The sequence below is a fragment of the Battus philenor genome, unplaced genomic scaffold (genome assembly GCF_028537555.1).
Source record: "Battus philenor isolate CCGP_79_NKW_IND1 unplaced genomic scaffold, ilBatPhil1.0.hap1 SCAF_8, whole genome shotgun sequence".
Lineage (NCBI taxonomy): Eukaryota > Metazoa > Arthropoda > Insecta > Lepidoptera > Papilionidae > Battus > Battus philenor.
The window spans coordinates 3,166,144-3,181,090 of NW_027181748.1; the positions used below are offsets into that span (position 1 = coordinate 3,166,144).

At 33.1% G+C, this 14,947-nt stretch overlaps 1 protein-coding gene across 1 annotated transcript in view; it reads left to right on the forward strand.

The window, feature by feature from the left end:
• Positions 1 to 1,409: 1,409 nt before the first annotated feature.
• Positions 1,410 to 14,947, forward strand: part of hlk (hulk) — a 32,109-nt gene continuing 18,571 nt past the window's right edge. The window contains exon 1 of the mRNA XM_068775173.1: positions 1,410 to 1,605. Coding sequence (XP_068631274.1) covers positions 1,443 to 1,605 — 163 coding nt within the window. The 5' untranslated portion in view covers positions 1,410 to 1,442. The remainder of the gene's footprint in view (positions 1,606 to 14,947) is intronic.

Consider the following 14,947-nt stretch of genomic DNA (forward strand, 5'->3'; position numbering starts at 1 on the left):
TAAAACCAATTGAGTTGTTGTTGAATGCTCGGTGGAGACTCAAAATAAATAGGCCTTAAAATTAATATATATAAGACGAAGTTGATTTCTAATGTCCACGTCGTACCCACTCAAATAGTTATAGAAGGTACTATGCTTGAATTTTCAGACGATTCTACTATACATATATGGGACAAATGGGTAAGTCTGATCTGTAGAATGAGATTACTCGCCAAATCCAACTCGGATGGGAAGCGTTCGGGAACATACCGCAATGTTTGAAGACGAAGGTTGATAGTTTTTCACTAATGTGTTGCAAGTGATGACATATAAATACGTGACGTGGTGACAAAGAACCTCATAAGCACGCTTAAGGTCACCCAGAAATCAATGGAAACCCTTTCCTCTACTCGAAGTTTTTCCTGCAAGATCGAATAAAAAATGAGATCCACAGAACCAAAGTCACCATCCTAGCTCGACAAGTGCTCGGCTTAAATGGCAGTGTGCTGGGCACATTGCTCGTGCAGCTGATAGCCGTTGGGGTCGAAAGGTCTAGGTAGACCGACGACATGATAAAATTCGTGAAGTTACTGAATGCGTGCAGAGATTTGCTCTGGTCTCGGTCTTTGTTACGTTATTTAAGGGAAGCCTATGGCTTCTATTGGCTGGTATGATGAAGGTGATATATGTAGAAATAGTAACCACAGAGATGTTTTTAAAAAGCGTGAGGTCACTGCTGACGTCACGCTACACACTGCGACAGAATTGAAACCAAGTATCGATGTTTGTTTCAATAGTCGCCCTAATATAATATAATAATCCCTTTTAACTTTAACAGTTTATAAATAGGGAATTGACTCTATGGCTAAAAAGAACAGGTTTCTAAGTTATATTAAAAAAAAATAACATAGCCACATGGCTTGTATTCAGTCTACATGGAGCTTGGTTATAGGTTTAAAAGTTACCATAATGTGGTCAATATAAAGTATATAAGCTATTACAATTAACCGGTATCGTAAGTGATCACTTCAAAGCTTTTCTCTCATGTAACCAATAAGCTTTACAAAAAAAAAATAATAAATAAATTGATTTTTTTTACTCATTGTCATATTTTCTCTCTATTACTCTAATTCTCGATGGTGAATAAAAAATTTTAACCTATAAACTTAACGATTTACCTTAATCTAGAATATCCGATTTGTCTTTCCTTGGTCGGACTTGATTTATACCGATACAAGAACCTCAAGTAATCTTTATGACATTTTAAGAATGAACCTTATTAAATGATCTTAATAGAGTAGATTGATATTAAATGAAAAAGTGCAAAGCTCGGTGAAAGTACAATGTCTGTAGTGCGGCAGGGCAACACCGCGCGCTAGGGCGGGCGGCGTGCGCATGCGCACGCGTGCGCGCTTGTGTGCGCGGGCGGCTGCGCGTGGTGGCGGCGTCAGTACGCGCGCGCCATGGCTCGGTGGCTGTCGGTCCTCGCGGCGCTCCTCCTCCTCGCCGCGCCCGCGTATACACGCAAGTCCGCCCCCCACAAAGCCGAGCCCCAGATCGAGGAGGTCACCGCCAAGCAGTTGGAGCGGGTGCTAGAAGACAAGGACTTCGTCGCGGTCTACTGGTGTAAGTGTTCACCTGGCGCCCGTCCAAATGGGTTATCGTCGAGTTAATGATCTTCGCACGGGCGAGAAGCTCCTCTCGTCGTTATGCAACGGACGATAAAACTTGACCCGCGCGTCGGCGTCGCCTAAAATGGCGCCCAGTCTCGCTTTCCACGGCTCCACGGGTGCTGCCGCCGCCAAGGTCGCCGGGCGCCTACGCTCCCGGACCGGCTAAAACTATACCAGTGTGTGCCGTCGAATGTTCCGCTGAAATAGATCTACATTACGTTGTGTTGGCATCCCGACTATTTTTGTTTGTCGCCAACTATCCGATCGTTGATATCTCATACTTTCAGTCACCCCGCCGCCAATGTATATTTTCTAACTTAAATAATCATATTACCGAGTACAGGTAATGTACGCATTGTATATGTTCAGGAAGCTTTAAGCAATGATGCCGTTAGCAATCACAATAAATCAATGTCGTTGCCTGTCAAGATGACAAAACGGCCATTTGTCTGAAAAACTAACAGAGATTCTATATTCAAACAGTACTTATGTTTGAAGGTAGTCATTAAATTTGTTTCACAACTTTGACCATGCGGCGGTCGTCATGAAAGCTTCACATCAATGTCCGACGTCAAAATAAACATAAACAAAACATTAAACTCTATAAACATTCTGCACAGATTATCAACGCTCATAATTTTCCCGGATACAAAGAAAAACTATTATCCCTCATATCTGTTCACGTTAAAAGATTTTAATTTCGAAACATCTTTGCAAAAATAGTATGCGGCTCAGACTGTAACAATTTATATTTTGTTTAAATAATTGAAGAGCCCAACGGCATTACTTATATATAAAATTATTAAAAATGCTTTCATCATCCAAAATAAAAATAGTTTTAACGAGAGATTTTGAAATTAAAAAAAATCCAAGTCTCACATTATTGTTGACCGCCGCTATTAATTTTAAGTGGATACAATATGAATCAAGTTACAGAATCGGGGCTTCTGTTGCTCCCCGGTGCGTTTTGATAAAGCCCGCTTGTAGGTAAAACGATTTGTATTTTAAAAATAGTAACGGTTGCCAGTATGTTTTAGAGAAAAGACATAATTACGAAAATTCCCCACGGTATACAACTGTGGTGTTTGGAATACATCCAAAATCAACTCACGTTATCAATTTAGTTACCGGATAAATGAAAATCATGACATTTTCAACGAATAATTGTGTGTATAAAAATCCCGTTCAGTTAATGGAAAAACACATAAATGCGAGAACAAACATGGCGGCGATGTTGGCGGGAAAATGAAATGTCATAAAACTTTAATTCGACGGAATGTTCTTATAGACTGTTACAGTTGCATTCTATGGGAGTATTGTTTGTAGGCCATTAATAAACAATAAAATACTATATGAAGTTTCTATAAAGTCATTACGAATAATTTTCCAAGAATATGCGTTCTACACAAATTTCATGTGCGTTTTATTTGAGTCTTTATTATCTCAGACGCTATAAAATTATAAACACTCTAAACTAAACTAGTTAATGAAGTCTTCTGTTATAAAATATATGTATATAGTCTTTTGATGTTTTGTCAAACATGAACGCACCTTTTTTTATTCCCTGTATGTGTCATTGAAAATGGATTTTTCTTACTATTCAAACTTTTGTTAAAATTTGTACATAAACTGTGAATATAATTCTTCTGTTGAAAAAAGTAAATGATCTTTTATAATTTTCTTATGAATTTCTTGAAACGAAATGTTTATAATTAAGAGAAGTTTGAATAATTTTTTAAAGTTTTTTCTTAACATTAAAATCATTAAAATACTCTTCGTAGATTTGCCAACAATTCCAAATATTTAGTGAGCCCATATTTTAACATAAACATTTCAACATTCTGAAATCTCGATTGAAGGCCAATGATTTTTTATGTCTTTCATTATTAAAGCGTAGCATTAAGGTAGGTTTCAAAATTTAGTAATCATATTTATATGTAACCAGATACCGGAAATAATTTTGCAGATGCGGCGTTAAACTTGATTGCTTCACTTAAATTTAAATAAGTCATGATCATTGTTTTTTAAGAATTAAGCCGATACAGCCCACTGCATGGCATAAACTTGCCCATAAAATCGCCAGGAAGACCGGTGTTGCTCTGCCCGCATTTAACGACTCTTTGCGCCCTTAACAAAGTCCATCTAGTAGGCGGCTTACCCACGCCTTGTCAACCGGCTCGTGGTTGCCACTCGTGGACCTTTATAATAATTTTATACGTTTTAGTTTCATTCTGTAATTCAGGCTATAGACGCTATAACAGACGACAAATAAATTATCTCTTCGAATTCGATTTTCAAAATCAAACGTTAATCCTCTTAAAAAATATGTGCCAATGTCTTTTACATTTTATTACATAAAGTGTATTTTATTCATGTTTTTTACATTATAAATAATGCACAGACTACCTCCCTAGTGTATGACAAACATTATATTACAATTTTATTTTTATCTAATTCCAGTCACAATTCATCAACAATTATTATTAACACCCACATTATTATTGATGTTATAAAAAAATAATGTTATTAGATTATCTAATATTAATTAATTATTTTAAACGTATGGGAGCGTTTTTGGTAATACAGTTGTGGTATTGCTATTATTCTAATATTTAAATTGATCACATAAAATACATATTTCCTGCAATAATTATCTGTATCAGTTATATGCTATATCGCTATATATATAGTTGCTATATGCTATATTAGCTTGGTACAAATCAACGCTTACAATAACCACCAAAACTTTAGTGAATTATCTTTTAAAATAAAAATGGTTATTAATTTGTGTTATAAGACTACATTTTTATTATTCATATGTAAAAAAAACTACCAGCACCATTGCTATATTAATACAAAATGAAGCTATTTAAAAATACTTATTTATAACGCTATTATTCTTGTCGTCTTACGTATTCCTGACGTAAATCCCTCCTTTTTTACCTTGTGATTTAACCATGTGAATCAGTGTATTCCGGAAATATCTAAAGCTTTGAAGAGAAAAATGGTTCATAATAAAAATTATATTTATTACAAATTAATAACGTATATTTAAAAATTATAAATAATTAATCTTCACATTTTTAGATATTATTACTTCTTAATAATTTATAGTTTTTCCGGTGTGCCACAGTAATATATTTTTTTAAAATTCTCCCAATTAAAACATATTTAAAAGTAAAAAAATTATGAACATATTTAAATTCGCAGAAATTTTTAATATCTATTGCAAGTTGTATTAATCGTATGACGTCAAAACAAATGTTACCAAGGACAAGAGAATGCTATTTCGAAATCACCAAAAATTTTAAGGTTATAATCAAAAAACTAAAAACCGCGCGAAAGCGTGAGAGAATTTAATTTTTTTTAAAGTTAATTCCGTAGAGATTTATTAGTGTTGGCGGCGGCTGCCGATTCGTGTTCGATTAACTTCAAAATAATTTAACGTTTCGCACAATAGTAACAACACTAAACGTTATGTATTACCTTGACGGCTTGTTTGGGTTAACTGCGAGATTATGGAGTGCGCTAAATACAATTGGGTTATTGAATTTAGTTAGTTTTAAAATAAAAAATTTTAACCATGGTAGCTTAGTATTTAAGGGAACATCATTTGCGCCAATAGATCGAATAAAATGATTGATCACGTGAATTATACAGATTGTTTGGTTATATGTACAAAAGATTTCAAACAGTGAATGTATTTTTGCTATCAATTATTATGTTTTACACATTATTCCAAAATCAATGGTTGTAGAAATAATTCTACTGTTTTATTATTACATTGTTTACAATGTAATAATAAAACATCAGAGACTGGACGTGGTACTGGCAGAAGTTATTGACCAAACGCAATCTGATAGAAAAAAAATAAATTAATGTAACTTATTTCTTAGATCAATTTATGTATCTAGTGAAATGAATGGAAATAGGTGTAAATTATACGGTAGAAGTGAGTAAAATATGATAAAGCTTCAAAGCTCTTTCATAATCAGAAAAGCTAACGCAATATATCTAAGTCTATGCTAGCTTTTTCTCATCAAGAGACTTATATAGCTATCACTGTAATTAAATGTCTTATGCGTTTCTCCGTAGTATGTACTTTTTACTGCACATAAAGATGAAGAAATATAAAATAAATTAAATAAAATAGACAAAAGAAAAAGTAATACATATAGCGACTTATTCCAAAACGGCGTTTTCTCTTAAACAAATATTAAATGAACTTCTTTACCAAGTGAATATAGGAGCGGACGGTAATCAAATGGAATTAAGATGTTCTTACACATTAGAGCACTTTTAATACAAATATAATAGAAATAACAAATTTACTGCAAGCTGATAAAAACAACCTCATCACTCATATTTCTGACCAAACCTACAAATAAGACGAGATTTGTTGAACGAGTGGTGTTTTTAAACTTAACATATATGGGACTCTGCTATTTTAGGATTAGATGTGGTAGTTAGGGGTGTAAAGAAAGTCAGGTCTGTACCTGCGTTCGATTGTCAGTCCGATTAGGCGCGTACCGGGAGCATTGCCTGTTTAACTGTATTATATGTCGTATGCATGTATATTGTTAATGTCACAATATAAACTAAATACTTTAGATTATTGTTTGTGGAGTTTTATATTTGGTAAAGTCCAACGTTAGGGCGATACAACTGACGCTCAACTTGGCACGTGTATGTGTATGTTATTACACAAAAAAACGAACTCTCGATCTAACATTTTTAAAAACCTTTAAGTGCTCGCGATATTAAAGTGAGATAGTTTTTTTTATTTGTTAAAATCAAAAAACTTAATGTGAACCTTTAATAATGTTTTTAAAATTGAATACGTTAATAAATATATATACAATGGAATCAATGTGCGTTTGTGTTTATTCAAAAAAACGTTCATAACTGCCTACGTGAGATTAGACGGAAACAAAAAAAATGGTTTATTTATAGCAAATACGTAAACGATAAAATGAAACGCGGAAATGGTGGAATCCGCTTAAAATTTTAAAATTAAATGTTGCTGAAATATGAGATAGTTTCCTTTTCGATAACATAATTTTAATAATTTCGAAATGTAATTATCTAGCGTTTTAAGATTTGTAATATATATATACTAGACTAGTGTATATATTAAACTTAATAAATGGCGAAAGAATTGTAGACTGTATGTACGACGCACAGAATTTGTTTCGACGTAATTATGCAAATGAGTCCTAAAATCTTTAAAATAATGTGATATTAATGCATTAATTTTTTAAAAAGGCAAAAGACGAACAAACATACAAACACATTATTTACTTAGTCGGGTCATAAATACTGTTATACTTAAAGATACAACTATTACGTTGTCAAGTCTTTATGTAATTATGAAAAGAACATATAGAATATATTCATATTTTAAAAGATGAATTAAGATTTGCAGCCTATAAAAGATGCACTGGGCTTCCTGATCTTAATCCACTGGATTATGATTTATTACCAGTTTAAGAGAGTATGGCTTTCTCTTAATGCCATGATAATTTGGATTCCCCAAAACAATCCTTAGGAAATATGAGAAATTTTGCCAACGACAGAATGCGTGCATTTATAACTGTCCTCAATGTTTTAAGGACTGTATTGCATCTAGGGGAGAGCAGTGCGAATAAGCTTTATATATTTTTATGGTTACATATTAATGTATTAAACTAACACACTGTATAAGTAATAAATGTTACATACAATAAAAAAATGTTGTTTTTCTTTATAACAATATTTATGGCAAGACTAAGTATATATGACATAGGAATTTTACATAATACTGTTTTATGTAATATTATCAAAAGCAGTATATGTTTTTATAAATTATGTTTACATAAATTAATCTCATCGTGTGTTAATAATACGAACGAAAGTATGTGGAGATCAAATTGTTCCGGTAAAGTGTGGAAAACAATTTAATAAGCAGTTGGTCGTTGTTTTGTACCAAAAAAAATTATGCCTTTTTCCGGTAACAAAACATTGATGCACTGATTAGAATCTTTGTCAGCAAGGCCGGCTTAAGTGCAGGTTGTCCAATGAATACGAGCGCCGCCGTGTCTTGGGGCGCCGCGGCGTTCCTTATATAAGAATCCGTATAGGTGTAGAGTATAGTTATTAAAGTGATTTAAAAGTATTTTTAATTAGCGTTTTGTCGCCTCCAATTAGACAAAACTGTAAATGGCTATAAAATTTAGTCAGTCATGTAGTCAATAAAAAAAATCAAATGAATATACATCATTTACGTTATATATATTTCTTAAAAGTGACTTATTAACAAGGTTATGTTATTATGCGTTAAATAGACACTTTAATTTCTAGATTAGACAAATATTATTATCAACCAAAACATTATAAACATTTTTTTCCGTTCTATGCCAATAATGGCGAACTTTTTGAGCTTAAGATGACAAAAATTTTAAAACTCGAAAGTTTCGAGTCGAAACGTAAATTTCGAAACGCGTTTCTAAGTGAAAACTTTAAAAAATTGTGTATTTATTGTTTGTGTGTGTTAATTATTTGCTAAACCTCATATAAAACACAGAATGCCCAACCAGAGACCTGACGTTTTACATATTTCGTTAATACTTATATATATAATCAAGTAATATATGCAAAAGGAGATTGATTCTAGGTGTATAAACTTTAAAGAGGTGAATGTATATTTTCACTTGTCCGGAAAAATTTGAAACTCTCTCATTTATTTCCAATCACCTGTGTAAAGTGGTAACTATAAAATATGTAACATTTTTTTTCTATTGCAATGCAACTGGTCAATAACTTCTGACATTTCAAAGTCTAAATTGACAGACGGTTTACAAAAATGAAATTTAATATGTAGTAATTCCAATTTTGAAAACGCTTTTTACGCATTACGTTATTATTTCTATAACTATTGATTTTTATAGAATATACCATTTATTAATTGACAGAAAATCTGCAATTACTCTTTTAAAATTTTTACATCTATATCCTTGTATTACGTTGTTTGAAATATCTTATTTTCAATAATTGTATTCTTACAATGCAGTTTTTTTATTATAATGAATAATTATGTCCAAAATGGCGGTTGTGACAATTTGGCAACTGAGAACATTCTTCTCATTTCCGTTCCATTCATTATTTTGTTTAAATATATGTATGTGTGTTACAAACGACTTTAGCGGTGTGTTCCTAATGTGTGCGTATTTAGTATTTGAATTTTATTTTTGTTACAGAATGTTAGGTAATTAAATCTTATATCATCATCGTCATAATCATTTCAGCAATAAGATGTCCACTGCTGGACATAGACCCCCAAAGATTCCAAGTATGTTGACCTTAACAAGGTCGTAAGTCCACCTTGTGGGCAGACGTCGTACCCTGCATTTGTCAGGTCTACGCACTATTGCTTCTGGTTTACAAAAATGCCCTATCTGATGACTGGGTTTCTCCGTGATTCTTATATATTAAAAATAAATTGTATTTACTACTGGGAGTTTTAGGAATTATAAATTCAATATTCGATCGATTACATCTGTTAATAAAATGAAGTTAGGCCAACCACCAGTTCGGAAGATGTGCCTTAGGCATGAGAAGAACTGACGGAAAAAAACTCAACGTGTCTATCTATTTTTTTAAAATAACCCTGTTTTCAAGTCAAAAAGCATCTAATATAACCCGTATTCCTCATCTCAACAAAAAAATCCATGTAACTTCACACATAATAATAATTATTATTATTATATATTTTAGTTTCACTAGTGTACTTAGGGACATTTGTATTGACGAGATTCTAGTGATCACACTGTTAAAAATAAATAATCAGATTTACGATAGGAAATGTTGTGAAGCCAGGGCCGGAGTAAGGTCATAGTAAGCGTGATCGTTTGATGATTGACTTTTTTATGTAATTGTTATGGCAACAGCGCCACGAAAGCGAAGCCAGCGAATTGATGATTCAGACAGCGGAACGGCTCGCGCGTTGCATTGACGAGCGATAAAAATATCCTTAGATGCAATAAAACGCAATGTCTGTTGTATCTCCCACGCCATAGCCCACCGGTTTTAGATTTGTATATATTGAAACGTAAGTTGGAATTCTTAGTTCGACAAATTTATTTCTTAATTTAAGTGAAAGCAAATAAAATGAATATAAACCTTTGGTTTTAAATAGATTTTTTTTTAAATCGTCTATCAGGCTGTACGTCAGGTTGACATTTGCCTTTAACTCCTAAAAAACTTACGTATAAACTATAGGTTAGCTATATTTTAGCTATAAATTTTAAATTTTAGCTATATTTGTTAACTTCTAAATGTTCCTTATATATGATATTAAAAGGTTTTAATAATTTGTGATTTTATATACTTTTTATTACACAATTTTTTACGGTTCCTGTGCAGCTCGTTTGAAAATAACTAAGAAATATGTGATAAATTGCGTAATATATTTTACAAACTTTTATTTCTGTTTTTTTTTGCAAACGATCTAGTGTGAATTAAACTTTATTAAAAATATTAACTAAGGCAAGTTTAGGTGCTCTAGTTTCTTCTAGTAAGTTTATAATCGAGAATCATGGATTTCAATAACAAAAACGTACGTGTAATATGTTTTTTTGACAAAATACTTATACGCGAGAAACCTTATTGTTGTAATGTATAAAGTTCAAAAAATCTTTAAACAGGCAAGCCTAAAGCTTCTCCCACTTATTTCGTTTTGCATTTAGCGTTTTCCGACGAACTTAACAAGGTTATGTGTCCATTTTCTGGGTGGATGTCGTACGTTGTGCCTGTCGATCCGCGGTCACCATTCTAGAACCTTCAGCTCCTAGCGGACATCTGTTTTGCTCGCTTTGTAGCTTTCCCACTGCTACTTCAACTTGCCAATCCGCTGCAATTCGCTTCCTTTCATTTCTGTTTCAATTTTGATACTGGACTTATGTTTGTTTATTTTGTTGAATTTTTATGAGAATCTAATGTCATGTTAACTCACTTAATACACAACGATATTTTCAAGTTGATAAATATTTTTAAGTAACTGATATAAAATTTGAGATATTGTATTTAAAGTAATTTGACTATGAGATCTGAGGTCTTATTTAACTTAGACGTTATTCAACTAGCCTTATATAAATTTGTCAAGTATTTTTGTTACTCTTCAAAGGGACAGTTTATATTTAATCATTATCATTTCAATCATAACATGCACAAGATGTAGGTGTGTTTGAAAGCGCCCTAGATCCATCTGATTACCTTAAAGAGGTCGCGTGGCCTTTTTGTGGGTAGACGACAAACGCTAGTTAGACCGTGGTCTATTCCAGAATCATAAGGCCTAACGGCCATATGTTTTAGGCGGTTTGTTGCGTCGAATATACAGCTATTGTGATGCTAGGACAACACACAGATAATTTCAGTACTTGCTTCAAGATGAGCACAAAAGCGTATTCGTAAATATAGTTATAAAGATCAAGATAGCCCTACAGATCTAGGATGGCTGGTGGACAATACAGGTATTAAGTTGTTTTAGATTGTAACTAAAAAGTGTAAATAAATACACCATAAGCATTGAAAGAAAAGTACCAATGAAATTTCTAAGCTAAGAGTCGTACCAACATTTTGACACAAATAAGAATTTATTTTTCTTTCGATGTATTATAGTTCCTAAGTTTCAAAATATATAATATGTGTTTATAATTAATCCAGTTTTGTTCTCTAGTCATTGTTTTAGGTCGTTCTGTTTTATTATTTCTTTTATCTTCATCCTCATTTTGTGTGTATTGTGTTTATCTGTTTTGCGGGATATGTGGCCTGTCTATTTGTCTCTTCAACATACGTCTACTACAACATATGTCTAGAATAAATTGGAAACAAAGCGATACTTGTGTCTAATTTATTCTCCATGTAAAGTCGCCTGTTACCATGAAACTATAAGTGATTTTTTATGCTTTTAAATGCCGGAATCCTAGGCATATCCGTATTACTGTAAAACGTTCCACCTGTTCGGATTTACTAATATGAGTCGTGTAAGTTTCGATTCTGGAATTGAATTAATTTTTTTTCTTCGATAAACAACTGCGTGATGGTTTATTTTTTAAATACGACTATGCTGTAGAATTTCGCCTTGATATTTTACTCGTCTAATCTAAACATAGCATAAAGAAATTTCAGCACACAAACATCTTTAAAAATACGATTTTCTCTCTGTATTGCAATATGAAAAATACTGTTATTTTCGCTAAATAGGTTCGTGAAAATCCAGTAGGATTTTAGGTATAAATACATAATCACGTGATTGTCTTTTGTTTGTTTGTTTGATTGTGATTGTGACGTGTCAGATTGTGATACTTCACAATCTTTATTTAAAACAAACAGCGATAAAAAAAAACAATAAAGGCATCTTTTAATGATTTATCAGTCTTAAACACTTTATTGAAGTCTCATTTATAGCATTTTCGCCAATTCAACAACTTTTATTAAAAAAAAAATAGTTTTCATTGTAATTTGGATAGGACCACAATTCTGTCAGTTTAATTGGTGGAACTTTACGATCGTAGGTCGCGGGTTCGATTTCTGCGATACAATCTTATATAATTCACACTGTGCATTAATTATATAAGATTGCCACTAGTCATAAAGAAGTTTCCAAAGGATTATTATACTGCCTAGTAACGTCTTCTGCGTACCATAATACCACACTGCAATCACCAATCTGCCTGCCCAACGTGGTGATTATTGTATATCCCCTTATAGATGATATCTTTGGGGGAGGCCTCGCAGTAGGCGTCTATGGTTTGAAACTACAAATGTATGGTATACCATGGTCTTATAATGTCTTGTGACCATAGACCGTTAAAGATATTATGAGACATTTCCTATAAAAAGAAATGCCTATTTATCTATAATCTGCTTTTACAGTTTTAAAATTACTACCTTTACAGAGTATTACGTAGTATATATAATATAGATTCACACAGTGGACCAATTGAATATGTTAAAAAAGTTTCCGCAAAGCGTTTATGGAGTCAATATTAACGTCTCAAAAACCACGAGAAATGATTGGACTTTTATTTTCGTTACACAATAATTGCATATATATTTATTAATTTATTGTTATTATTCGCTTCTGAACATTTATAGTGACCATTTGTTCTTATGACGTACATAATAAAAATGCCAGAAAAGCCTAATTCGAAAAAAAACTAACCTTTCTCTACTCCCAAGAGCGGACACGGTTTTGGCTCAAATTTTCCCGGGGCATAGGGGATAGGTTGAGCTCCTATATAAATTTAAGAAGCAAAGAGACTCATTTGTACATCTGTGACCAGCGGTGGACCAGATCGTGGTGCAAGTAATAACGAACTGTCACGTATTGGCAGAAGAAAGATAAGAGTGCAAAGTGGAGGTGAAGGAACGGGCGGGAAGTGGCTCCATCGGCTCCCCAGTGGCAGATAAAGAACGTCGCCGCAAATACTCAGATTATTCAGGAAAGGTGTCAAAGTTATAAACAAAATTAAAGATTAGACTAAAGGGGAGGCCTTTTCCTTGCAGTGGTCGTCTATGCGCTGAAACAACGAAATCCAAATGATCAAAATTATCTCAATATAATGCAATACATTTCCAACACTTAAAATCAATCATAAAATGTTTTTAATAATCAATGGAGCGCCGGTCCAAATGATCTATGTTTTCGGCGGCATAATAACGTAATATGTACGGGCTCATGTCTTAATTTCATCACTTTTAAACATACCAAGTGTCTTTAAACTGTAATATGATTCTATTCATTATCATAATCATTTCAACCGTGGGACGTTCACTGCTGAAGAAAGACCTTCTCCATAGATTTCTTATTCTTTTTTTTAAATTTTAAAAATACTCTTTCCCTCGTCTTGTTTTCGGGACAAGGATATACACTCCCCTACTTTCACTCTCCCTCTCTTATCCTTCACAATTTTTATAATTCAGCACACAGCATTCACCCACATTACATTTACGCATCATCTCCCATTCTTCTCCACGCTTCCTGTTACAAGGTTTTGTTATGTTGCTTCTTCAAAGATTGCTAATATGACTGGTTTGAAGCGGCCTGCGTCCAGCATAGCGCAAAGGTTCCCAACGTGGGGCAAATTTGATTGTTAAGGAAAGAAATTCGAAAATGGACTCTACATCAGTTTCTCTCATCTCTACAACCCTTTCGTTATGATATAAAAATAATATGTTACATAGGGAGGCATAAGGCAGGAGGCATAACTATAGAAAGGCTAAGTTAAGTAAAAGTTTGGGAAACACTGATCTAGTTTTCGTTTTCCGTCGACTTTTACACGGTCGCGTGTCCTTGCGGGTGGACTTACGCTGCACTTGCCGACTCATGATCACCATTTTTAATTTAAGTGAAGTCTCCTCATTCTTGATTCGATCTCCTAGAGAAAGCCTAAGCAAAGCCGTCTCTTTGGTTTCTTGAGCGACAGTGAGTTTACCAAAGAGCCTTTCAGGATTTTTTCACTAGCATCATATTAATGTACTTTTTAAATTTGTTGTATTATAATTCAGATTTATTACAAAAGATTTATTGTAACAGCGTAAACAGTCGTCTAAAACGTTATTAAAACTTACATTAGATAAATAAGCGTATATACTATTTTATATACGGTTAATAACGAATACATTAACCCTTTAATAAACGGAAAACCTCATAATTTTACCGCAGCAACCATGATAGCCGCGAAGTAGTTTGCATGCCACATTACGAGCGGTTTTTTTTTGTAAAGATCAATAATATTAAAATTAATTTCCAGCGTAATTTGTTTAACAAAATTAAGAGCGCTGCTGTTACGTAAACCGTTAGAGGTCGTTAATATAACGCGAGGGCGTGGGTAGGCAGTCGTAAATCCCGACACGCACGAATCCTCTTGCAACGAGTTTATTTTCACCCAATGTTTAAAATATCTGTCAGAGAACAACAGTACGAAAACAAATGAACATTTATAATAAATCGTCGATATCATACACCGAGCAAAGGTCATCATTTCTATCGACATCCACTGCTAAAACACCACCGTAGGTTTCCAATAAGACCACAAATCGCCTTGCATAAGTAAAATTCAAAATGCATATTAAAAATAAATTGAGGTAAAAACCTTATTATAATAAACGAATATTTAAAAGATAAGAATCCTTGGCAGTGATGTCGCCTGAATATTTTGATTTAATTTAGGCTATATCTGATAAATTGGACACGCATAAATGTGTTTCAAACTTTATTAAAAGATGTGTTGTGGAGTTTCTTCCTGCTTCTTTTC